The sequence below is a fragment of the Echiichthys vipera genome, assembly GCF_963691815.1.
Source record: "Echiichthys vipera genome assembly, chromosome: 21".
Classification (NCBI taxonomy): Eukaryota; Metazoa; Chordata; class Actinopteri; order Perciformes; family Trachinidae; genus Echiichthys; species Echiichthys vipera.
Genome location: NC_139846.1, coordinates 19,171,696 through 19,199,620, shown reverse-complemented (window position 1 = coordinate 19,199,620; position 27,925 = coordinate 19,171,696). Strand labels below are relative to the sequence as shown.

General features: G+C 39.9%; 1 protein-coding gene across 4 annotated transcripts in view; it reads right to left on the bottom strand.

Moving 5' to 3' along the window:
* col11a1a (collagen, type XI, alpha 1a) overlaps positions 1-7,439 on the bottom strand; it is an 84,947-nt gene extending 77,508 nt beyond the window's left edge. For 3 of the 4 annotated variants that reach the window (XM_083936091.1, XM_083936089.1, XM_083936092.1), the window contains exons 1-3: positions 7,084-7,439; positions 1,471-1,635; positions 671-884 (exon numbers count right to left, since the gene is read on the bottom strand). In XM_083936091.1, coding sequence (XP_083792217.1) covers positions 671-884; positions 1,471-1,635; positions 7,084-7,198 — 494 coding nt within the window. In that variant the 5' untranslated portion in view covers positions 7,199-7,439. The remainder of the gene's footprint in view (positions 1-670; positions 885-1,470; positions 1,636-7,083) is intronic. The other variant, XM_083936090.1, reaches the window with a different exon arrangement.
* Between the last annotated feature and the right edge of the window lie 20,486 nt (positions 7,440-27,925).

Here is a 27,925-nt window from a genome sequence, read left to right as displayed (position 1 = left end):
GCCCCAATAATCCAGTGTCTCCCTGTCTCTGACCTGTCTCCGTGCCCATGGACCCCCAATGGGATGGATAATCCGGTCATGAGCACCTGTGGTGCAAAAATGGGAAGAGCTGGGTTGTTTTCTTGCTTTTATCAAGAAGAATAAGTCAATGGAAATCATAAATATGTTTAAGCATTTTAATTTTTTAGTTGATTTTGTAATTGAACTAGTTTTAAGATGATCAAAATGCCCCTGATGTGACTCAATATACATGTTTTCATCTTGAGAAATGGAATCAAAATCTAGAACATGACAGAGTATATGATAAAATAAGAAGAACTGACAAGGCAGTTTTTAGAGTTGTATCTGTCTTGCAGTCACTTGGTCAGATTGGCTCAGCTGCAAGAACTGGTAGAATTGAAACGCTGTATCAAGACATTCACCGCTGAATTGGCACATTCCTGATGGTATGGACACGTTTTAAGTCCGACTGGATTCCACTTGGTATGTTCCCTTTTGCATTCTCCATTCCTCCGAGTTCCTCCTTTGACCCTCAGTCACCTACAACAACTGTATTCTCCTCCCTGCCTGCTGCCTCATCAATTCCTTCTGAATCAGTGAGTGAGTGTGAGGGTGTGTGGGTGTGTTTGAGTACGTCATTACGTGAGAGGATGTTTGAGATTGTACGTACTTTCCGTCAGCGAGGTTGAGAGTAGGGAACAGAGGGTACTCCTCCGGTGCTGGCTTGCCAGTCTGATCCTCGTACAGGAAAACAGGTGAACGTCCCACTTCCACGCCCAGCTGCTGGACTCCCTGCTCGTTGTAAACAGACAGCAAGAAGGACTGGAGGCCTGACTTGGGGCGCACTGTGGTCAGGATGGAGAAGTCCTCAGGAAAAACACCTCCTGCATGGCCAAAAGAGAAAAGGTGAAAAAGACGATCTTGTATATAATATTTTGGTTATTACCCATTTACTTCGATGTAACAAGGCCTCAGCTTCAGTTTTCTTAAAGCAATAATAAACTACTTTTTTAGATGGTGAACATTTGTTTTATCACAGTATATCACTGATCATGATGTGACCTACAGCCACTTCATAAAAGCTTTTACATGTCTTCATTCATTTTTACATTAGTAGGTGTAATGTATAAATTTTCAGGACATACTTCTTTTTGTTCTCTGTGTGAGGCACATCTATAACAGGGTTTTGCGCCTCCAAGAAAACCACAGCATTATGCTTAATTTAAATTATGAGTCTACATTAAAGCTACAGAAATCGGCTACATCCAGAACTCCTTCAAACGTTATGCTCTTTGTATGTTTGTCTACTGTAGAGATTTATCTAAACAGTTTTTCGGGAGTCCTTATTTAACAATAACAATCGAGACACGATCAAAAGAAGAATCCACTGTCAAAAGACATGTTTGAAACACGCTAACCAGTTCAAACATGATGGTTGAAAGAGGTCAAAGGTTGAGAATTTTGTCTTACCAGGGAATAACTGCGTGGTGGGGGCACTGATCTGGATCTGCTTGGCAACTCTGTAAGCTGAGTCCGGCTTTGACGCTCTTCGATTTGTGCATAGTCCTGATGTTTTCGTCACTCCTTCGGGGTAATTTTGAAATTCTAATACTTTTAGCACATCCACTGGCTCTGCTGATCAGGGGAGCAGATAAAACATCAGTTAGGTCATAGCACTGGTTTCTTCTTGTTCAGCACATGAATGACAGATGGAAACATTAAATGCATTAAAGTATTTTATTTTTAGCTAGTTATATGTTGTGTTTTAATATTTTAAAATACATGCATGTGTCCCAGTCTGGTAATAATATTTAAAAAAACATTAAAAAAAAAAAAAAAAAGACAGGGAAGATGAACTCAGCTTAGGCTGTGGGAGACTTCACAGATTTCCTCATTATGACCATCACATAACAGGATCGATAGTTCTTTCCCTCTGTCATCAAAACGGCCCCATGACACGTTTGTCACAGTATCATGGACACAACATACCCTATCTAGGAATAATTTAGCCTTAAAGGTCCTATATTATGCTCCTTTTCAGGGTCATACCTGTATTCTGGATTTCTACTAGAACATGCTTTAATGTAAAAAACAAAACAAAACAAAAAAACACAATGTTTCTCATACTGTCTCATACTTTTCTCATACAACGTGTGCCTTCAGCGTCTCTGCACCGACATTGTAGCTGTGGAATGACTGTAACAGCACTGTACTCTCTTTGGTACTTTCTTCCTAGTCACAGTTTCTAAATGCAGGCTGTGTGCACATTTCTCTGTTGAATTAGCTTTTTGATACTTTCACGCTATTTATATAGCACCTCTACCTGCTTTTTATTCAAACAAGACACACTACTCACATGTTTTACAGTATGGCACCATTAATTAACATTTACGTAGCAATATAACTACAATTGAACAACATGTCTATTTAGTTAATGACACTCTGCCTTTTTGTGCTCTACAGGCCCATCTGAAAGGAAATGTCTCTGTCAAGGCCAACCAAAGAGTATAATGAACAATGTGCCAACAGAGATCTAGTTCCATAACACTGGGGGTAGGTTTACCTTGATAAGGGTCACCAGAGGCTCTCTGGGTTTTCCATTCTCTTCAATCTGATGTACTCTATATAAAGGAGCCTGTGTGGTGATGGTCCCCATAGAGACCCATGGGAAAGCTTTATAATTATGCCTCTTCATCAAAACACCCTCTCTGTCAAAACATTAGCTTGGTGAACATGAAAAGGGATAATCCAGAGTGCTACTGTATACTGACCCTCTCTTACTTGAGCCAATAGTACCTTGGAGATGTTTTACTAGGCAAGGTCCACTAAAAAGTCAAATTCATGCAAAATGACACCACAAACGTGGTTTACATGCCACACTTTCTAACAATACAATCCACATTTTGAGTGAGAGAGCTATAGTAAGTGGACACTATGAATAAAGCCCCATACAAAATACCCATACATTAAAATAAAAAAAGGCACTCACTTCACACTACAGAGCATAGCAATATCTGACTAAACCAGGCAATACAATGGCAGACTGTTGTATGGAATAACACTAATCTGTTTTTGTGGGGTAAATAAGCATGCCAAGGTGTCTGAAAGCATCAGCAAGCCTATTCTGACGGCTCTAAAGCCACTGTTTTGTTTGGCATGCAGAGTTAAAATCACTCTGAAAGTTTCTTTAACTCCTGATACAAGGGATCTAAAAAAAGGTCTGAAGTCGCTCTCAACACTCAAAAGCAAATTAAGATTACTCTCAGAAAAGCATGTGGTATGGGGACAAGTCACTGTTTTTACATGAATCTATTCCAGCTGACATATAAAGGTACTGCAGGTACTACTAAAACAGATGATTTGTACATGGTCACCATACAGTCAGTCTATTCACAGCTAGTAGACAAAAATGATCCATCTTTAATGCAGTTGTGTTAATTCTGCACTAAAGTTCTTTATAAAATGAGAAAACACTCAGTACTTTTCATTCTTATAGAATTACCAGAAAGAAAGCTATGTCGTGATGTGTCTCGTTAACTTGATATGAAATGGTCTATATTAAAAAAGAAGATTTTGGCCATATCGCCCAGCCATACTCTGAATGAAAAAAGAAATCGGCAGAACTCCACCAGCAAGACGTTATACAAACATTATACACTTTGATTCTTTTAAAAGCAACCTTGACCTGAGGACCGAAATTGCCCCTCTTAGGTAAATAGGTGTGGGTTGTTTGAGCTTGGTAAGAATAAATGAGTTGCCTCTGTGTCTACCAAAAATCCAACTCACTCTCATTTCAATAGAGGACATAGATGAAACAATGAGAAGCAAAATAACGTATAAAAGATCAGAGAAAACATAAAGTTGAGAGAAAAATCAGCAAACTGTTAGTCCCTATGAATGCCTTCACTAAAGACAACTTGCTCTTTTTTTTGTAACTTGTGAGGATGAACCAGCTACTTACTTTGGAGAGTGAACTGAGGACCTCATTGTGAGTTCCCGCAGAGTTGCTTTCAGTTCAAACTCCAGGACTCATATGTTCCAGATGTGGCCAGGCTATGACCCTCACACAGAGGTGCTGAGAAAACGTCAATACTGGCCAATCCATTAAGGTGGCCAAATGAGTGTGCACAGGTTTTAAAAGAGTGCATCTGATGAGCTGGTGTGAGTTTTCCCTCAGGGCTGAGCAAACAGGCCATATAGCTCCCAGCAGAACTAACTCAGGTGGCATGGAGGGATGGACCTTACTAAGTGTGGAGAAGAGAGGAACTTCTAGCCAACCCTAAGTTCAGGCAAGCCAGCCTCTATAGCTCAGTTATTGGATCATCCGAACATCATTATGCAAAAGGCAGAGGCACGCAGGGAAGGGTGGAGCAGACACACTCCCATGCGTGACACATTAGCATAAGACATAAATCGACTAATTTGATATCATCTCCACCATGTTTACAGGTGTACATTACAAGAGAAAACATAGCACCTGTCTTAGGACAGAGGCCAAGAAAGTCTGCCTCAGCTCATCCTTTATTACATAAGACTTGAGCAAACTGATATCATAAATCACCCTTCTGTTATGTCATTTTCAGTCCTCACATCTTTACAGAAAGGTGAAATTGTTTGACAAACGGAGGAGGACCTTTTCACCTGCAGCTCCTTGAGACTCTAATAATATCTTTAGCCAGAATGTCTCTCTATATGCCCCCCACCCCACCACCCGCACCCCCACCCCCACCGCCTCTCCCACTCTCCCTCTCTCCTTCCTTTAACTTCCACCATGCTGCCGGCTAAAACAAGACAGCTTTATGCTGGTGTCATACCAAAGAGACCTACCCAGTTTTCAAAGTGTTTTTCCCCTCTTGCTTTTCCTCTCATTAACTCCTTATACTGTATGCCTCCATATAAATATCAGGACATGCTATTACAGAGTGTTCTTTTCTGAATGCAAACAGATATGTGAAAAAGAGATGTCTTGAAAGTCACCGTGATCATCCACAGTTCAGATTTTGGAGTTATAGTACAATTTCAGACAAAAACCTTCAGAATCTCTAAATGATTCAGCAATTACTATAAATATGTGACAGCTACACAACACAGGACAAATGTCCAGCACGGAGCTGATTAGCTGATGTTCCTTGAGCACATGAGGGAGAGGACTCTGAAAATGCTAGCTTTGTCTGCTGGAATGCACATGCCTGTACCCTGGGGGCTGAGAAAACGTGTCTGTACACTGCTAGATGAATAGGACACCCTGCAGAAACAGCTTTGACTGACTGAGACCCCGGAACACAGAGCCTGCAGCAGAATGCTTGAGATTTTAAAAAAAAGAGAAGAAGGTAGAGGTTGATGTTTTTGGAAAGGTGAGAGTTTCAATCTGAACTAAAATGCCAGTCAGGTGTCTTCTGAACTAGCAGGATCTAATCTGGGCTGGAAACAAATGACTGTAACATGAGGAAATGTTACTCTGGTAAATGGATAAAAAGCAATATTAACTGATTTGTGAGGTATAAATTAAAACAGCAATGACACTTAAACTTCACTAGTGATTGGGTTAAAAGGTCGATGCATCTGAACCCCCATATGCTTATGAAACCTCTTCAGAACCCATAGCCTAAGCTATTAAAGCACATTTAAAAAAAGGCTGAATCTCTATTCTGAAAAATTGTCATTATGGAGATAAATATGTATCCTAAGTCTCTACCTGTATCTGAATGCCACAATAAATCTTTGCAGAGTTGTCTATGGGCCGAGGTGTGAGGCCTATGTTATCCTGAACCCTGTGACTTGCGGCCATTATGGCTGCAGGCTAGGCCCATACGCAGGCCTGCTCTTTGAAGGCTCTGAAATCATAGGGGAGTGCAACAAGGACCATCATCAAATAACTGCTCAGTACTTAGAGGGGAAGCATTCCCACCGCTCACACAACACAGCCTTGTCCTGCAGCCGACAAAACATCTAAGTGCAAAGTTGAGAGGAAGAGCTGGACACCAGGGGGGTTGCACAAGCAAGCTTTTGGGCTTCAGTGTGGACCAGGGCAGTGTGGAGATAGGGTGAACCTGCCTGACCACTTAGCCCCCTGCAGACCCAGTGGGGCTTTGCACTCTGCACTGACAGGTCTGAGATCCACTGAACCCTTTGCAAAATGCACTTCACCACCAGTATCACTATCATCACACTAAATGCTGAGCCCCGACAGAACATCCTTCTATCTGCAAAGAACTGTTGTGTGCCTCATAACCTTCAATCCACCATCCATCCTGGATAGTCCATCCTCGTCTTGATCAGATCAACATTAAAATATAGTAACCACGCTCCACACTATCACACATCTCAATGTCAAATCAGCCTGATATGAAACATAAGATCACTTGTCAATATTAAATTTAAGTTCATTCAAGTGTGTAGGTATTATGTTAATCAAAGTCCAGGGTCTGCCCAGTGTCATCTGGCTGAGACAATCCACCTTGCTAGCCATGTCCACATCCACCTAACGGACCACAGATCAAACAAAGATGGTCTTTCAGCCCAAGTGAATCTTGAAAAAGCAAGGACCGCTGCTCTGTTGTCCCGATCTCTACGAGCACATACCAGCGGCTTAGGATGAATAAGTAATTGGGCAAGGTGTTTCCTCTTCTCGCTTTCCATTCATGCGTAAAAGTACCCCGCGGTAGAAGAAGTGTGTGATCATTAATGTTGTGTATTGGCCAACAAAATATGTGCACATCAAGCAATTCCCGCATGAGAGCATGTACAGAATAAAGTGCCTCCGGTTTTAACGTTACCGTGCACTTCACTTCAGCAGTGAGCAGGGTGCAGTTTTACTGTACCTAGGCTTTTTGTTGGGCTGGGTTCCACGCAGAACTCAACCACACATGCTTATAAGGGCTTATCTCGCTTTAATTAACTATTCTGGTCGCGGAACGGTGAAAAAAATCGACAACGAAGCAAACGTGACGCCGCCGTGTCCAGGTAAATCTGGTAATCCCCCAATCTCCATCATCAGTAAGCGAGTTTTCCCAGTGGGTCGCCGCTCCGTCCCCTTTCGGCCAGACAAAGTTCATTACAGACGTTTGATCCGAATCATCTTACCTGCTTGGACATTGGTTGCCTGTAGAACCAGGGTTAAAGTGATGAATGCTATTACAGTGGAATCCATAAACCACCTTTTCGTTTTCCACCTTGTGGACCACCTTTGCATCTCCATGGTCGGGCGCCCACGAATGAACAGAACTTTTGAGCGACTTCAGGTGATTTTTTAATGACGTCCCTTCCACAATCCCAAATGATGATGGCAACTGTCCTACAAAAAAGCCATAAGTGGGAAGTTTTAGCCTCTTCTCTCAGCCACACCGAGGCCCCCGATCCTCCTTTCCAGTGCCCAGCCTTCACAGTGAAGGTAGTCGGGCTTTAACCGAAACGCACAGAGTGCAGTCGGTACACTTGGTGCGTCCACGGACAGGAGGGCTGGGCAAACTCCACAAACCGAAGCCACGATTACAGGGAAACGACAAGGGAGCCAGCCCCCGATTAGCAAATCACGGGGCTGGAAATTCTCCTTCGGGTCCACCCATTAGTTTTGTAATGCGCCCCCAAGAGCGGTCTGAGGAGAGAGAAGAAATAAAACTTTTTTTTTTTAAAGTTGGTATAACGACAGGGGAATGATGAAATGGCAGAACTGTGCTCTGCATGCAGGGTGTTTGTATAATACTGATAATAGGTCCACTAATCTGAGCTGACGCAGACAACTGCTGTTATTTGCAGCATAAATACAGTATTTAGTGAGTAACATGGGGGACTCTTTTAGCATAGCTACTCTTCCATGAGTCCTTCTTGACAGTAAAATAACCTACACTTTAATTCTACTACTCTTTCATTCATAAAGCATTTTAACCTCGACACATTCAAAATGATAGACATATACCACAAATAGGCTATAGAAGATCACCACCACCCACAAATACACATAAACAAACATGCTATGATCATATAAAATATCAACATAATGATGAGTTTATTAGCTCAAAATCAGTGCAGCTCAGTTGTGTATTCAGACTGCAGACACTGGATCAGCTATAATTCAGATGGTTGGAAATTAGAATCAATTGCATTTCTGTCACTATTCAAGACACTAATGCAAATATAAGTGTGATATTAACTGCAGAGAAATAAGAAAGAAGAGACAAAGGAGATTTGTTGACCGTGCAGAGTCTCATGGGCGACACATTAAAGGAAACACCTGAATGAATGAGAAAGGTGACAAATGTGCAGATGCTTCCATGCAGGGGATGAGGGATCACTGAATGTTTTGAGTATGAATGTGATGCCAATATAGCCTTCACATTCACCAGTGGACAGCTGTATACGGAGGATACAGAGGCACAAAAACTTGCATACATAATTTCCTTCAACTCCTATTTCTAAAAGAAGAATGTGTGGGCAGAATATTTCCGACCAGGCGTAAAGTATTATAGTGATGGCCGCGGGTGAAATGATAATGTGAACATCTATGCAAGGTCGCTGCATCCAGGGATCAGCGACACCCAAGGTGATTGTGATTGGTTTAAAGAAATACAAACAAGCAAGAATGTGTTTTTCCATAAGGGTCAAGCCTAGTTAGTGTTGGGGAACAGAATCAGTGTGGCTTTATAAGAGAATATGAATAAAGACTCGTAAAAGGTGTCACGGTGAATTGAAGCAGTTCTGTTGACTCATGGTGGTCTTAAACTTTACTCAAGACACGGTTTGTGCTTTAGTTTGTCACCCTTTTTATGCACTTCATCAAGTGGAGCGATTTCAATAACGTGTGAAATTGCAGATCCTCCCTGGTGGCAGTTTTTATAAAATAATTAAAAATTCATATTGAGATATTTTATTTTATTTTCTAATTTGGATATTTGCTTTTTGCCTTATACCATGTTGTGAATTACTTTAAGAATTACTTTCCCTATCTTTGAATAGGTTTACAGGGATGCTGTGCCCTTTAAAAGCTACCTGCACAGAGAACAAATGCAATCATCTGCCAACACTGTGAGATAACTCCAGTTGTTCCTGGTGGTTTCCCCCGTTTTAAGAGTTTTATGCAAATGACTGTAAAATGATAAATATCCTAAAATAAGACACGATCAAGCTAGCTGACCAAAACACATTTTTGGAAAATGATGGATTGCAAAAGGGTGGAGGATGTCAGCATTCTTGTATTAGGGCCTTTTAGAATCAAGGGTCGGTCTTGAACACACTCAGCTCCTTGTATCTCTTGACTCAGTCCGGCAAAGGCATGGATCAGGACCAGGCTCTGTCTGTCAGCCAGCTCATCCTTTCCCAGCCAGCCAGACTCAACCAGCCAGACTCAGCCTGTTTCCTGCCAAAAAGTATCAGATGCTCCTCCTCGATGTCCAGTGGCAAAAAGCTGTCTGTCCTCAACGATTTGGTGTCTGGGTTGACAAGGTTTCGTGCTACATCTTGTCTTCTCATGGTTCAGAGGGCAGGGGCAGCCATTCCCAAAGTGCACTCAGTGTGTTGCTCTAGTCCCAAATTAAATCTCAGGAAATTATTCTAATTAAAGAATGAAGAACTGTTTGGTACTGCTTTGACTCTTCTAGTTCCCTAAACCTATTCATTAAATAATGTACAGCTTTTGTTTTAGACTGGTGTGCACTTCCAAAGGCATATGAGTGATTGTGAGGCAGTCAGTAATGGGTGATGCTCTTGAAAATGCTGCGGTGCTGCAGATGGTCGCCTCAGGGATAGTGAGGCTTGCATATGATTTGACGCTTGCTAGTTTGATTTCCTGTCAGATGGGAGAAATCTGGACAATGATCAACTGAAATTCATGCTACTTTTAGCAGTAGTAGCAGTTATAGCTTTACCAACAGTTGCTGCCTCAGTAAATAGCATGCCTGGGTGCAAATTGCATGATAGGGTTACATAGATAAAATATATAGATTACCCTTACAAGGGATTGCTGTATGAATTGTATGTACAAATGAAAATGTCAGTAATATGCAGCACAGTTGACATTTTCACTCATTAAACAAAGTCAAATGTTTTGATAGTTATATAACTTAAACTTTGTGGGAATCAATCAGGTTTAAACAGTTAGTGGTTAGTCATCATTTGTAACCATCATAAACATGTCAAATCTGTGTCTATAGCCTGTCTCAAATATTCACCTACAATTACTGCCAGCATGACAATCAGCCATTGTCCAAAATTGTTACATCTCAGTCTCCACTAATGAGATGGCCCTAAGACCAACAGATAAACAAGCCAACTAACTGCTACCAGACAAATGATGAATAATCTCTCAGGAAAAGCAGTCTGCTCACATTCTGTTGTAGCAGTTACAATTACTTATTCCTTACAGTAACTTGTAGTGGTGTGACGAGATATCGTCTCACAAGATCTTACGATATTCAAATATTAAAAGCCCCATAACACCAACATGTAACACGTGAGCCCCCGCAGCTTTCTTAAACATAAGGCTACAAGTTATTTGGTTTCTGCTGTCTCTCAGTAGCTCCTGAGACAAGTGACAGTGGCTGTATTACCTGCCTCAACCAGCTGACTGACAGAAATTTACTAAACCAAAATACTTTTCATGTCGGCTGCATGGGAAGAAATCAACAGCGGTGACATACAGCCTTAGCTGTCGATTTAGATGTGGTTAATATGTTGCAAACACATTGACCTATACAGTGGGATAAAACGCGGATACGGGTTGATATATTTTACAAAATGGAATAGTATGTGTTCTCTCTCTCTGTGTGGAGCAGTCAGGGACTGTATGGTGACAGGCAGGGGCGAGGCACATTTGGACGGCAAGCCAAATTGCTGCCACAAATCGCAAGACCACGTTTCACCTCGACGAGAAATATCGTCACGTTTTAATAATCGCAAGATCACGTGGGACGAGATCACACCTCATCACCTCTAGTGTTAATTGAATCCTACATTCCTACAGTGAGAAGTAAGTAAGTGCCGCTGTCATTTTGATGCTTATCTTTCGTACTGCAGCTGGTTGGGCCTCAAAATGCCAAAATTGGACATTTCTCCGCCCTGACATGTGAGGTTATGTAGCCCATGTTTTAAACTAATGTTACATCTGACAACAGGATCACAGGAGCGCTACTGGTGTCCCTCAAACCAGCGGTGCTCTTGCAAAGGGTAACAGATCAGGAAGAAAAAAGCGCAGGCACTCAGGTGGATTTGCCTCGGAGCCTAGGCTTGGATGTGTCTCTTGTCTTCATACACCCTGAGGAAGGCACAAGCTGTTACGTGTTGGTGTTTTTTAAATTGTACCCGCTAAAGTAAAGGGTTTTTAACTTTTTCAAATCCACCAAAGTGCCTGCTCTCGTTTCTTTTCTTTACTTTCTAATGTTACATCTGCTTACACATACGTTTATATTATATAAGTACATTTTTGCCATTGCATGCACCGTTGTCACTCTTTGTTCAAGGAAACATTAGGCTATCATGGCGTTATATTTGTGCCACATTGGTGATGGAACAATGTGATATTTTGAGCATAGAATATATTTTTGCTTGCTCAAATAAAATGTTGTTTTGCTCGTGTATAAATTATTTTTTAAATAAAATGTATGTGCTCGAAAAATGTATTTTTCTGTGCTCAAAATCTCACATTGCTCCTTCACAAATATAACGCGATATGCTATCTGGAGTTTTTGTGAAACAGTACTCATGGAAGCTAAGCTATCATGGGAAGTTGTCACCCATAGTTCCCCATTGCATCACAAGGACGATCTAGAAATGATTGCTCTTCCTTGGGTCCCCCGATGTTAACACTGAATTTTATACATTGAATTTTGTAGCTGAATTTTGCCTGTTGAATTTTCTAACATTGAATTTTTAACATTGAATTGTATACATTATATTTTGCATCTGAAGTTGGTATATTGAAAATTTGAACATTGAATTATTTAATGTTGTATTTTTAAACATTGAATTTTTGAACATTAAAAAATAAAGAGTTAAATTCAGTGGCAAAACATTCAGATACAGAATTTCAATGAAGAAATATTCAGTGCTAGAAATTTAATGGCATTTCCATTTACACAGATTTACTTCCATGCGCGCCCCTCCTTCGAGTTTTGCACCACCTTAGCACACCTTAAGGCGAACTTAAGATGAGCTGGTGTTCCAGCATCATTTTAGTGACAGCAGCTCAGCTTTTACACAAATAAGTGAGTCCCCCCTTCTATTTAGGAGTTTTTATATACTTTAAAACGTGTCTAGAGTGGGACTTTGTTGTTTTGTTGATCCATTTATCCACCCTGACCTCTTCCCTCTGCTGACTTTGGGACTCTTTAAATACACCACCCGTCTGTCTCCTTTGCTCCAGACAGACAAACACGAGACACAGCCACTCGCCTTTGTTACATTATTTTCCTTAATACAGATGACACCTCACAACAAAATGACTGGCTTCAGACTGTGTGTAGCTTTCTTTATGAATGAACACTGAAGAAAAGCCACTTTTACTGAGGAATGCAAAACCTCAAATAGAACAAAAGAGGGGTTTACTGCCTCAATGTTTTGACAGTTACCAGTGCTTCACTGTTTCATGTTGTCAATAGCCCCTTGAACACAGCCTGTGTGTTGCCTTTATTACGCCCCACAGTCTGTGTGAAAGTTAGAGCTATGATCGGGCCCCAAAAATCAGGCCCTTCATGAACCCACATGGTTTCTGTCCAAGCCTGACCCAAGCCCAAATAGTAGCAGTTTTGGGTCCAAGCTCGATTAAAAACCTGAATTTCCACTGCCGTGAACTGAACTGTCATCTGCGTTAAGTGGACAGCCGGCAGGGCAGTACTACACTCAGCAGTGATGCACGAGTCAACCCACTGTAGGATCCAAAAGTGACAAAGCAGCGTTCAGAGTCGCTGAGTTATTTATAGCCTTTGCTTGGTTCTTTGTGAATGAACAAAGCCGGCATTGCAGTGTACCTTCATTTGAAGAACCTATGTCGGAAAGGGGCTAGGAAATATGGCCAGGTAAATAAATAGGCCTAGGAGCAGCCGTACAATATGCTCCACTGTTCAATACACTGAATACTACTGTATATTTAGATAACTAATCAACCAAGTTGGACATAATGAAATAGGTGGAATAAGTATCATTAGCATTAGCATCTTGCAAGATACTGAGAAAACCAGTAACAACCACTCAAGAAAATGTGACTTAAGACACTGCTGCTGTGTAGTATTTAAGTAGGGATCCTACAGCAATTATTTAGTATTTCAGGGAACCATTTGGCAAAACCCCAGTACAACACATGATCTAGGGAGGCCAGTGACATTTTTTTTAGAAAAAAATAACCTTTGTGCATGAAAAAGAGACCCGGATTCAAAATGTGATCTTTAATTGAAACATGTCCTGGTAGACATCACTAAGTATTGTATAAATGTTAAAATGAGAATAGTTATTTTCCTTGCCAGGCGTTTTACCTGACATGGTAGCAGAACGCAAGTACTTTTCACAGGCACACTCCACTGTCTGTCACTGTTTACACACTGCACAGAGGAGAGTATAAAGAGCTCTTTCTCCACACTCACTCTAGTCCTCTGTCTAACACAAGCAAGAAAAGTCCCCTGCCTTCCCAAACATTATTTTTGGCTACCATGGTATTTCATGAGAATAAATACACTTTAAAATCTTGCATCAACTGGTAGGTTTAGTCATCATGGGACTGAAGCACTTTTTCTAGATACCTAACCAGATTTGAGGTATGATATGAGGTATTATGTGGAAAGCCTGAGCTTCATTTGTATTAAAGTTCCAATTGACTCTTGGTTATCTTACACAGCATTATAAATTAGGCATATTAAAAGGATGCTAGATCAAAACTGATATAGCTCACTTGTAATTTAAGACTGTCATTTTTTATTTTTAGAGCCATTTCCATTTGTGTGGAAATGGGGTGTCATACAACAGTAATTTATTGTACTGCAATATGTGAAAATATTTTCTTTCATTTCATAATTCTGTTCCAAACATTGAGATTTTGTCTAATAGATTATTTAGTGTTAGATAGTATTAGTTAGTTATTCGTCATCAAACTTTTATGGTTGCATGCGCCCTTAATGACTTATCTCTCATTTTTTTTGTATTTTTCTAATTTATTTTTCTAATAGTGATGGCTGTGCTCCAAAATGCTACTACTCCAAATGTGTTTTTGTTGTTCACACTGACTAAATCAGGTCTCAACCATACAGAGTGAAAATAAATCTTGTGAACTGAAGTCAGGGCCTGGACTACAGGTGTTTGCAATGGGAAGCAGCCTGATCCCACAGCACATCAGAGAAAGGAAGCAGCAGTCTTGCAGCCAGACATGCAACAAGCCCTTTATAGTATGCCTCAGAAAGTCAGGAATGTCATTCTGTCTGAGCACAGCGTAGCTGAGAGGCATCTAAAGTGAGGGCTGCAGCTGATAAAAGTATAATTTCAGGGATGCCAAGATGTTCCTATGTGAGATGACTTGATAATTACTGTTTTATGTATATACCACATGTGTACCACGGCAATAATAGTTGGCATTCATTTCCTAGGTAAGCTTGTTTTCAAAAATCAATTTACATTTTTTGGTGATGTCATTTGTTTCAATATTTTTTTGGCACGTCCACCTTGTTTAAAGAGCCAGTTTGTGCTCATAAACCTCAGCCCGCCACAGTAACATTTTTCTTGAATGGCAATTATAAAAAAAATTAAAAATTTGTGTGACGTTGATGGGGCTTTTGAAAGTTCACAAAATTGCTGCGGAGCACACCACGATAACTCTATGGGAGAGCTTCATTGACAGTTTGAGGGCTGTACCAATTTCCCTCCCTAATGGAACAATTTATCACTTCTCTGCTTTCAGCCAATCACGAAAAGCTGAGAGTAGAGATGTATGTTCACACCACCTGGTTGGGGCGGCTCTCCAGTGAGCCCTCAGGATGAAAATATAGAGTTAGGAGAGTTGCATGACCTTGGTATGTGAGGCTGATGTGAGGTTGCGGCTGTTAAAAAACAGGCGGCAGACATATTCTCTAGCAAATATAATGAACTGCCTCTGTTGCACTGACCCTTTTACAGGTGGAAAGGTGAAAGTTAGAGATCCACACTACAAATATAATCTGTTGTGAAACTGATTTGGCATAGTTACTGAACATAAATTAAATAAGGTCATTACAAAGTAAACTTTAGGTGGTCAGATGATGGGCTGTTGACTACAAAGAGAGGTGAAGAAAGCAGGGAATCACCCTCGCTGAATGGGAAGATAGAGGGGCTACTGTGAAGTGAGGGTGGGTGGCCTTGACAAGCTCTAGGTGTGTGTGTGTGTGATCTACCACATTTATAAAGTAACAAAACTCTTGATAGGTCAGTGAGTCATCTTCCCTGACTCCCGCAGAGGTAGATTTATGATTCAACCAGAATGGCTCAAGAGTTCACACTAGCAGCACAGTTTAGCTGTGGAAATCAAGAATCTCACATATGACAAGAAACAGCAGTGAACTCTGCAGTCACGAACGGTCAGTCGTTTGATTCAGTAATGGCTACCACCCAAACAATGAGACTTGGATTAAAACTAGGTCTAAATCCAATTAAACAGCCCTTGAAAGAAATTGCTAACAGACTTCTGTGTAGATTAAAATCATAAACAAGCTAATGTTTCAAAAATGTGACAGTACAGTTCTTGGTACTAACTAAATTTACAGTACGGCTATTATGTACTGTATATAGATGTACAGTCGGTCAGTTGCCCGTTCATTTGATAATACTATATAAAACAAATGAAGTGGAAAGTGTATACTGTAACGCTCCTGCAATAAATCCAACCTTTATGAAGGTTATAGTATTAATGTTTTTGTTGAAACTGTTTTAGAGAGGTGTGGTTTCAACTGTATGGTCCGTTTGGAGGCTGCAGTTTGTGGTGTTGTTGAACTTTATTGCATTATACCATCAGGTGTCTCTACCCTTTCTCAACCCCATTTATATAAATGAGAGTATGACAGAAATACCTGTGTAATGCAATACAGTTCAACAGCACCACACACTACATCCTCTAAAATAACCATCTAGTAGAATATAGTTATACATATATTAAATATCAGCATTACTCTTACTTAAATTCCCCAATCGTTACACTTACGTGACTACCCTTCCACAATAAATGTAAGATATTTGATAAATACAGCATGTAACATATAATGAGTTATATTTTTATACATTGAATCCTGTTTTAATGCAGTTATAAGATCTATAATGCGCCTAAGAAGCACATATGTTACCAATATAGATCAGAGGTTTGCTCTTCTTGGCCAGCACTGACTAAAATCTTCTTTCTCACATTTCCTGGTTTGCTCTGTGGGTCGTAGAAGTCAAGCCTCATTCACAGAGCTCCTTTTCATGCGTCTGTGTCTCCCTCCCACCCTGTAACTGAGTTGAGAGTCGCCCTGTAACAACATGCAGTGTTCACCCACAGGAGTGGCACTGAAATACTGTGGCCTAAATGGAAGCCCATAGGGCAGGGTTCACAGACTGGATGGCTGAGTGATGCACTGGAGGAGACATACTGTATCTCTCTATTCATATTACGAAATGACAGGGTGTGTGTGTGCTACTGTAGGCGTTTGATGTGGTGAGATGTCACTGCCATTTAGATTTTAATTGCAGGGAGCAAATGAGCACTACAAAGCATTTTTCATTATCTGAGCCTTGTTCCTGTACCCTTACATGACCTTTCCAGTCCCTTCAGCCCAGATACTGTCTCTTACATGCTAATTAATGCTGACCACAGCTCTTTATTCCTGCTCCAAAGACTCTTTTGAAAGATTTTGCCCAAACTAAAAAGTATATTATAAAACTATAAAAGACATAACTGCAAACTACAAATTGTCATTGCTTGTATTAAGTAAGTTAGATTTTATCTATATAGCATTTTTTAAAACAAAGTGACAAAGTGCTTCACGGGATACAGATGCGCACAAATATGTATATCTATAAGAAAAGGGGACACAAACAGGGAATGCAAGTTGATAGAGATGGATTTTGCGAAGTTTTTTTAAACCTTTAACAGACTCAGCTGATCTAAGAGAGGGGTGGAGAGAATTCCAGGGGAAGAGGGCTCTAACAGCAAATGCACCCCTTAATCACCCTTAAATTTGAGATAAGAGAGTTGGGTATGGATAAAAGACCTGGGTCATATGATCTGCGTGGCCTAGTATTCGATAGGTAGATGCGTTAACCTTAAACTGTGATGACCCTAATATTTGTGCAGTGCTAAAATGTGCAACAAAATGTCCTTAAAGATAGAACCTAAAAGAAGACAGAAAAAATGACTCACTTTTGACTTGCTCCACTTATTTTTAGAGAAAAAGAAAACACTTACAATGTTAAATTAAAACTGAAATGTTGTCGTTGCATTTGGGATGTCCCAGAAGCACCTGAACGCACCAAAGGTTTTCGTGCAGCGATGATGGATTTTTGACAAAAAGTGAAAGTGACTGAATATTTACTGTGATGGATCACCTACTGTATGTCAGGCAGACTACATGTTTCTGCATGTTGGCGCTCATACCACACAGTCATGACATGTAATCAGTGGCTGCCTCAAAAACTCATCGGAATACAAGTAGTTTAAAGTATACTGGCTGCAGAAAAACTTTGACTCATTAACAGTGGGCTAATTATACTGCTTGAATTTATGAACAGTGTGCAGTAATCTCAATTTTAAACAAACTATCTGGGCAATTAAAAGGGTTTTGCATTGATGTCCACATCTACCTTGTTAACATTAGTTTACTCACCTTACTATTTCTTACTACTGTCCCTTTCTGCATGTTGTAGTCCTACATTAAGGGTGTTGGCATGATCTGTGTTTCAGAGTTAGTGCATAATATGGTCCCTTAGACATACCCACCCAAAACTTATACCAGAAAACTCAACATATCCCCAGGATTTTCCAAAAGTGACACAAGGAACAGACCTGTACCTGCTCCTCTACTGAATAAGAGCATTTTAGTACAAAGTATGCATGTTAAAAATGTAATGACATCTAAATAACATTAAAATGTGATGGTTTTCTACCGTTGTTGTTTTGTTAAATATTATATAAATGGAGAAAACGCATCGACCAGCACCAATTTTTCCGGAAACTCTGCATGTTCACCATTTTAGTTTAGTGTGTTAGCATGCAACATTTAGTAATTAGCACTAAACACAAAACTCAACTAAAATGCTAACACTAGATGAGAGGTCAAAGGATCACCAAGGTTATTATTAGTAATTAGTCTGGAGACATGAATAGGATTAATTCTCTGGCCACCATGAATATCTGTACCAAATATATGGCATTTAATACAACAGTTTTTGCAATATTATAGTCTGGACCAAAGTGTATAGTGCCATGAGTATGGCTAAAACAAATATTTAGTAAAAAACATATTTGGACACCAGTACTTTAATGCATTATCCATTGAACTTACTGAAGTCTATACCTAGCTTACAGGAAAACCCACGAGCTAATTGGCGGTTGTGAGTTGCAATTATTGAGTGTGCAGTTGCCCTGTTTAACCTCTGATCACTAAGGAGTTTGGTGAAGAGGTCACGACACAGCTCAAGACAAGTCATGTAGCACTCACCACCAGCCTGAGTTGCCTGTTCTTTGCTGCTTGTGCCTTCTTTTACTCTGTCAGGCTCTAACAAGTTATCCAGCACAACCCCCCTTGGTGTTCAGGTATGCTGTGGAAAAGCATATCCGAAGAATGGAGAGTGATTCGGAGTTTCAGTGCAAACGTTGTGGTAATTAGACAAAATATTTCAGCTGTGTATTTTTTTCCTTTGCCCATTATTAGCAGATGCATTTATGAAACATGACATAAGTTACTGGTCTCTTCATAACACATTAGTGCTTTAAAAGCTCCATTTAGTAAAACATTGCTGGTTTGGCTTAATATGTACTATAAACCACTAAGGAATAAAATAAAATGACTGTAGTAATGAATGTATTACTCAATTTTAATTTTAGACACTACCAAGGCCCTGGCCCAGGGAAACATACATGAATACAGCCATCGTTATTCATCATCATTGTTATTGCTCACAGACCTGCATTTGACAGACAAAATACTTTTATTTCCCCTGGAAAAGGTCCACTGTGCATGTTAGCTTACCTGTAGAGCTAGCTTACTGACACACATTAATGCAATTTAGCCATTGTTGATTAAACATCTGTTCTGTGATAAGTCAAAATGTTTCATACTCTTTTGTTAGTTTTAAAGCTGCATTGTGTTAAATTTTAGCATTACTACTGAATCAAATAAACATGATGTTATTAGTGTAGCTAGCTAACAAATCCATAGGCTATATTCTCTCATCTAGCTAATTTCAATTTATAATTTTAGTGTGGTGGGGTGTCCTGATATTTATTTATATGCAACTATGCAAAACATATGTGTAAAAATATATAGGTTAGTTTGCCATTACGGTACAGAACGAAACAACGGCTATGACAATTAGCTTGAGCTACAGGAGAGTAGCTGTTAGCAGTAATGTTACACCAGCAAGATTGACCAAACAGAAAATGACATACGACTACATTGCTGAAAACATAGAGGTAGCTTACTCAGTATCTTTTCTCTCCTACAGTGGTTTATTTGGGTTCATCCTGTCTTAACAGTTTACTCACCATTCTGACAGCTTTCACAAAAGCAATTCCAGTAGGCCCATTAAAAATAAAGCATATTTAAATCTTCATGGGATTGAGCAGCTGTGGTTTGTATGAGGAAGTAAACAATTACAATCCTTAAAAACCATAAGCTAGGAGTTTGACTGCCAACTACTGGCATAGAATACAACAGATATTAAAAAGTACACTGTTTCTTCTGAAAGTAGTGTTTTTTTGTACTTTTTTTCACAAGTACATAGACTGTGGTTAAGTACAGTAACTGTTTCTTGGTTTACATTCCACCACTTGCCAGTATCATCAATGACTAACAAGCTTACAAATGTTATTGATTAAAAAAACATTGTATTGGCTGAATGGTTTTGTCATTCTGGTTTTGAAGACACCATAACTCCCATCCCCACCCCTTGGAGACAGGGCTTCTATAATTAAGGAATTGTAGCCAGCCATGAGAGGTGTTGGAGATTAGCAGCCGAGACATGGAAAGTAGTGGGAATCTTAATGTCAGATTCTTACATCCTCCCTAAATTAGAATGATAGGACTGTGCATAAATGGCCCTTTGACTTTTACCTTAGTGTACTTCGAACCGCACCATATTACTTTAGGACTTTTCTGGAGGTTGCTGCAGTAAAAAAGATATATGAAAGGAAAAGCTAAAGTATAAGACAATTTGAGGCTTAGTGGTGAAGCTCTAAAGTAAGAAATGATCACATTAGGAGAAAAGATGATCACTGACAGTGAATCTATGCATGATGTATGTCAGCAGTGGTTTTGTGCAGAGCTGTGGCTGGAACCACTTACGGATGTGAATGGTCTCCGTATGTGCAGTCTTTTGATACTAATGCCAGTGCGCTCTCAGTGGGTATATTCAGTATGCGGCCTGCTCAGATGATGCCAGAGTATTGTGGAGTTTTTCGTTGACACTTTATTACAGAGATTTTTCTTGTTTAATACAATATTAACATGAAAGCATTCAGCGTCCCCATGAGATACAGTTAGAGAAATGATCTAAAGGAATGGGGATTTCTGAAACTTTAGTTTTGTCTGGTTTAGGTGTTGACAATTGAAGTACAGTATGTTTAGGGTTGGTATTTTGTGGTAACTGATGTCTTACATGCAAAGTTCTCACCCAGAGCCGAACAGCTGCAGCTTTATCACCAATAATCAAAACCACAATGGCCCTCTAAAATGTTCCCAGATAAATTTCTCCTAAAGAAAAAGTGAACGCCTCCTGCTGTAGTCCAGCTGTGTGCCTACATTCCCAATGTGGTTCAGTCAGGCTCTGGGATGTGCCCATGCACTAGCGGGATAATTGACTGGTTGGACAGGGCAGTCTAGCTGGAGCGATGGATTGGGGTGACGCGGAGAGAAGACACATCAAGCAAGATAGCAAAGTAGAACACAGCGTGCAAGACTCTTGTGATTATGGGATCTTTGAGCTAAAATAGCTGTGTCCCAACATATATTTTGGTTTCTGTGAAGAAAGTAGAAATCTTACTTGCTAAATTTAAAAGTTGAAAGCTGGCGTTTCATGGATGGTTATGCTTGGTCCTTATTTTTATGACAGTAGGCAAACATACACTGGATATCAGCTGAATGTATATCCATGAAACATGCAATCATGTATGTTGTATAAGTACTTCTATTCAGAGAATGGTTATACATTGTAATTTAAGCCATGTTAGCAGTGTAGCTCCAGGAATGTTGTTGCCTGCCCGAGGTCTAAGACACAATAAAAAATAAATCACATGGGTGTCTTTTTTTTAAAAACAATTTGACTTCTTACGTTAGTATTGAACTGCACCATTGTCCAACAATGAAATATGCCAATAATGTTTTAATATATTTTTATGACATTTTTAACTCCTGTATATATCATTTATCTGGTATACACAGTTTCAACCCTTTACACTGACAGCCTGTCTCTTTCATCCAGACTAAAAAAATATCTCAACAACTGTTGGATACATGGCCATAAAATTTGCCACAGAGATATAAGGTCTCCTGAGAATACTAATTATTTCGGTGAGCCTTTTGGTCTAGCACCATCAGTGGGTCGGAGTCTTTACTTACTCTCTGAAATATCTCAACACCTAGTTGATGGATTGGTACAAAATTCGATACAGACATTCATGGTTCCCAGGTGATGAATCCTAATTACTTTGGTGATACCCTGACTTTACCTTTATTTCTGTTCCCCATGGTGCTCATCATAACTGAGTGTCAATAACTGTTATGAACAGGTATGATGAACGCACAATTGCCTACTTACCCATTCAGCAGAGTTACAGAGTAACATTATGAAAGCACACACTCACTCTCTTTTAGCTATGCTTTTAGTCTCCGCCATTATGAAGACCTGAGTTTCCATACCCCCATGTCAAACTGTCCTCGGGCAAGACACTGAACCCCAAATTGCTCTTTGTGCTGTGTGTGAATGTGGTTTGAATGATTCGATTAAATGATGGGCAGGTAGCCTCTGCCATCAGTGTACGAGTGTCTGTGTGAATGTGACAAGTAGTGTAAAAAGCGTCATCTTTGTTGCTGAGCAGATAGTGTAGATTTTCATGGATTTTATTTAGTAGAAAACAGCTTTCTAACAGGCTGACCTAGGATAGTGGACATGGTAAACATTAATGTAACACTGTAAGCATGCTGACATACCATAGAGCAGCTAGTATGATTGTATACATATACAGTATATATAAACGTGTGTGTGTGTGTGTGTGTGTGTGTGTGTGTGTGTGTGCGTGTGACACAGGCCTATGTGGTTGATTGATTTCTCTTCACATTCTCTTGGTAATGAAATCTGTCATGTTCCAAACTTTGCGAGTGAGTAAATCCAGCGTGTTCTCATGACAAAGACTGGTGATGTTCCAGTGTAAAACTGGTGTCAAATCAAGATGTTGAGAAGAAAGGAAATGTTTGAAGTGACATTCTGCTGCACATGTGATTTAAGTTATGTGCACACATTCATAATGTGGAATGCTGAGGGGTAGTCTGCATTGTCTTCGATAATGAAAGTCATCTTTCGGTTTGTTTTTATTTCATAAATGGGACTGCAAATGGATAAACTGCAGAACCTTTCTGAGTGGCACTTCTTCAAACAACTTTATGCATTTGATGTGAATTTACTTTTGGACCCAGACTCAACTCATCCTGTAACTTTGACCCTGAGCCATTACTCTGCAAATCCTTAGATGTTATCTCTCTGTGGTCACCGGTTTCCAGTGTTCAGGTCTGCAGGTGACATTCCTCGCATTCTGCCATAACCCTGGATCCCTGACCTCCCTTCACCCTAGGCAGTCTCCTTCCAGAGTGGGTGACACCGTGTTTGATCCCTGCACACTTCTTAACTTTCTCCACCAAACTTTCTCCTACATGACCAGGAGGACAGCAGAAAAGTAAACATGCGAGTGTAAGTCGCAGTCCTCATTATCATTAATTACAGAGAGTGGTTTAGGGCAAAAGTGAAAGTGTGTGCACTCTGCAGACATAAATTATCTCTGTCTGCTTACATGGGTTCTAAAAATGGAGGAATTTGGTGTCCAGTTTGACCTGTACAATTACAGAAGATTGCTATTTTCTTACTCAGTTTCAGAAAGTGATTCAAGACCGGATACGAGACTTTGAGTGCTGCAACCTAATTATTTCGCAATTCAGCCGGAGACTGACCATGGTAGGACTAGTTAACTTTGGTAACCAAATGAAGCTTGAGACGATGTCAGCTTTGACTTTAACTGCCACTTGCATATTTTTGGGGATGTCTGGTATGAGGTCCACACAATTTCAAAAGCTGCTTTAGTACAGGTTTACTACATCATATTGTTGTGTATGTTTTGTACATGTTTGGGTTTATGCTGAACCTACATATCATGTAAACCTGACCAGCTGAACTTGTCCATTTCCTCTACATCACCACCCATCAAATGCTTGCTAGAAAGTGCTGATTAAACAGAGACTACACATAATTCATATTATTCCAGTCTTTGTCTGGACTCAGCTTGAGAGATCCATTATGTCCCATGATTATCAACCCCTGTGCTATCCAGAATATGTAGCTTTCAACATTCACACCACACCTCCCCGTTCTAAGCATTGTTTAGGTTTAAGGGCAAAACAAGAAATTATCTTTTATACCTGAAAAGATGTTATTTCATTTAACAAAGAGTGACTGTGCATGTGTAAAAGAGGACAAAACAAGACCAGTACACATTACTTTTCCTTAGAAACAGAATCAGACAATAACAACTATTGCATAAAGTATAATGGCAATAAAATCATCATCTTAATACCAATAACAAGGCACATCTGTAGGCCACATGAGTCTTCAATACTCAGATGGCCATCCATTCTGACACTAACACAATACATTTATGTAAGCCTTTAATGGTCTTATGTCAACAGCATGTCGTGTCTGTTGTGGATATTTGAAATATAACTCATTTGAAGTCAGCTTGGGACATTGACAATTGTGATTCAGTATGCATACGGAAATATTTCTGTTTAGGTTGAAGACAAGGTTGTCTTGGTGAAATCGACTTGAGCACTCTGATTTAGTAGAAGCAGACATTGTTCTCATGGCTCATTGTTATATATTAGTTGATTTTAATGGTATTATTATCATCAGGTGTTCTTTTATCAGGAAGCTTATAGTTTGTTCAGGTTAACGGGGCTGACTGATGGCCCACCTTTCAGAAGAGTCTCAGGATTTATGGAAGTCAATGTTACCAACAGCTTGCTTTGAGCAGGCATATAAATGGCCTATTCAAACAATTAGCTTGGCCTCTTCTGTAATCATGAATGCCTGGACTGATCACTGGCTGTAAAAGGAATGAAGTGCAGACTGGAAACCAGTCACTACGTTCGGGCATTCCAGACCACGCTGTCAAACACACACACACACACACACACACACACACACACACACACACACACACACACACACACACACACACACACACACACAGCCACACATGCACAGTGTTAAACAGACTGACGAGAAGAGGAATTTCGTGCAAATTTCTAAGAGTTAGATGAGAAGATTGATACCTCTCTCAAATATGTCCATTCACTTTAGAGTTGGAGTTAGCAGCTGGTTAGCTTAGCTTAGCATAAAGACTGGCAACGGAAAACGGCTAGCCTGTCTTTGAAGGAAGGAAAATTCACCTACCAACACCTCTACTACTGTACTACGTTTTACTACTACGAAACACCTTATAACTTGTTTGTTTGTTAACAAGTTTTAAGAAAATAGGATACTTTAGATGAAAATGCTAACACTAAAATATCCCAGTAAGCCAGACCTGTTTTCACATGGAATAAACCAAGTCTTGTCTGTGATATTTTTGTAGAGGAACAATGGAGGCATGATATGTTCAGGACCTAAGATTTTCAATGCAGTTTCCATGCAGGCTGCTGGAAATACACACTATCCCACCACAGAGGCCCCTGCTTCCCCATTCATTGCCTCAACCATGAAAGAGTCCATTTAAAGCCTCAGAAGCTGGACATGACCTGAGCTTACTGTCTAGGGTGTATTAGCCTCCCCTCTATGCCCAGTCAGGGAATGCACAGGCCATATGGACTTGATGAGGACTGTAGAGCCCTGTTGAAGGTGCAGAGCCCGAGGAGATCCTATAAACCTCTGGAAGACTACATTTTTTATACCTTAAACACCAAGTTAAAAAAAAACTAAGTTTAGAGTATATTATTTTGTGTCCGAAAAGGTCTCAGGCTCATGACAATAATGTTTTTCATGGCCTATTTATATATATATATATATATATATATATTTTTTTTTTAATTAAAAGTTTATTTAGTACACTTTTATTAGTTAAAATTCTTCAAACTTAGGAATGACTTTTGAGCAGTTTTTATTGGTAATGCATCAGACTCAAAAACAACACTAGATGTGTGTAGTTGCCATTTTTTTCATGGAAAGTACGGAAAGTACGTCTGTGGACAACCTCAGAGAAGAGATGAAAAACTGGAAAGACATGAGTAGAATTTTGAGTGTTTACCTTTTATATAAAAAAACCAGTGCATTTTCTTCTGTTGGTTTGTTTTTCTTCATTTTTCTTTTCATTTATTCTATTGGCTTGACTCCCTCTATTGGTCTGAGAGGTGAAACAGTGAAGAATAAAGAGCAGGGTTCCTATTATCTCTCCCAGGTCTCACTTCCAACCCAGATTCCCCAACCAACCAGCAGGAGACAGTAGTGCAGGGACATGGGACAATCCTCACCTGCGAGTAATACTAAATACCGCAAAATTGACTTAAGCTGACTTTTGTTACTTTCCTTTAAACAAGCCTGAATTTGTCACACAATTGATAATGGTATATTCGGATGGTTGTCTTCTGTCTGAAACGCTCCATTTGAGCGCCTGTTTCTTGAAGTCTCTGATTGGTCCGGGTCTCTGCATCATAAGTCACCAGGAAATGACTGTTACTGAATACTAGCTGTGTGCATTTTTCTGTGGGTTGAGCATTCTGGTATTTATCTCCTGCCTTATAATCGGAAATTATATGGAAGTCTCACTTTTACAACATGTAAAAAGCGTAAAAAGCGATATTTTTAAAGCGATATTTTTATAATAGCATGGGATCGGTGCGTAATGAGAGTGGTGTCACTCTTAGGAACAAACCAACAGAGAATTATCACTCGCTTCCACACAGCTGTAAAAAGCATTTTAGCATCTTTTAACTCTATTGCTTCAATTTTACGTAAGCCTACTTTCTTAGATCCCTCTTGCTGCTGTCATTAGCTTCATTTTAGCAGCAGCAGGCGGTTGTTTGACAGAGGGTCAGATATTTCCATTAGGAGTTGGTGGAGAGCAAAACAGAGCTAAAAGTCTGTGACATACGACATGTATAGAGAGAAACACAACTCCGGACCTCCAGGTGAATGCTAATGTTGCTCTTTGTCTACTAGATGTGTAAATAGTCCACTTTATCAAACTTAAAGAGTGACGATATGTTAATTGAGTGATTACAACTTGCTGCACTACTACCAAGTTGCCTAATAATCACTCAGGTTCAAGCATTAAAATGTTGGCGAAGATCATATAATGTTGGGGGGGAAAATCCACCTCTACATTGGTTAAATGTGAGTGCTTTCCTGAAAGTGCAGTGCACCAAAGATGGAGACAGAATTCAAATGAAATCGAGCTCCCACTCTCACCGATTACCACCTAAGAGAAACTTGTTGTTTTTCCCAACCTTTGCTCCAGCAAAGTTAACTCAGTTTGTGTTTCGAAAGAAATATCAAGAAGCTTTTAAAGCACTGAGTGGAATAGAACACTGACTCTGTAGACATGTGATGCAAACCTCTCTAGATGAGAGCATCGGCTAAATGACTTAAAATACAAATGTCAATATTCATCCGGTGAATGCTTTGTGTTTGATAATATCCTGCTGACAGAATCATTACCTCAGCGTGCCTACAGAGGCAGTAACAGCTCTTCTCCTGTCCTTTTTGCCACCTGAAGCTGCACTATTTCTGTTTCTACTCTTCTCTTGTATTCCATCATCCAACAACTTTTCATTCAACTATTTCATTAGATTGATATGTAGAGTAGAACTGGCATTTTATTAAGAATATGATCTGCTGCTTCATTGATTGTCAACCTCCTCTGGTATGGCTATCACATTTTAAGATTTTATTGGTACAAAATATCAGCTATTTCTTTATCCCCCAAAATAATGCTATTAGCCCAATCGAGTCAGACGCTGCTTATTTTCCCCTCACGTTCCTGAACCACCACATATGCGATCAGCATCTCTTTCTCTCTTTTCCTCTCCCTCGGTCTGATGCACTGCGTCGGATGGAGGAAGGAGGATCGAGTGTCTACCGTTCCTCCTATCACCTGTGAAATTTCAGAGCCAGGCCACGGTGAAAGGGTGCATTGTGTCCCCCTGATGAGGAATGCCCTTGCGTCGCTCCTCAAAGAAAAGGCTTCATTTGGCCAGGAATTTGGAGGCATCTCGAGAAGTGTAGGGGAGATTTTTTTTCTGGGGTGGGATGGGAATCTGAAGACCTTCATAAGCCTGGACAGGAGAAGGACAGGCTTTCCCTAACTAGTACCCAATCATTGTGATACTAACAGATTTGCATTGACCTAACTGTAATCTCAGGGCCGGAGATGGTACATTTCTTTCTGTGAATCTCATTTTTCAATTTATGTCTAAGGAAGGTCAACTATAAGGGACATTTTTTAATTAGTCTCAAAACATAATACAGTATAATA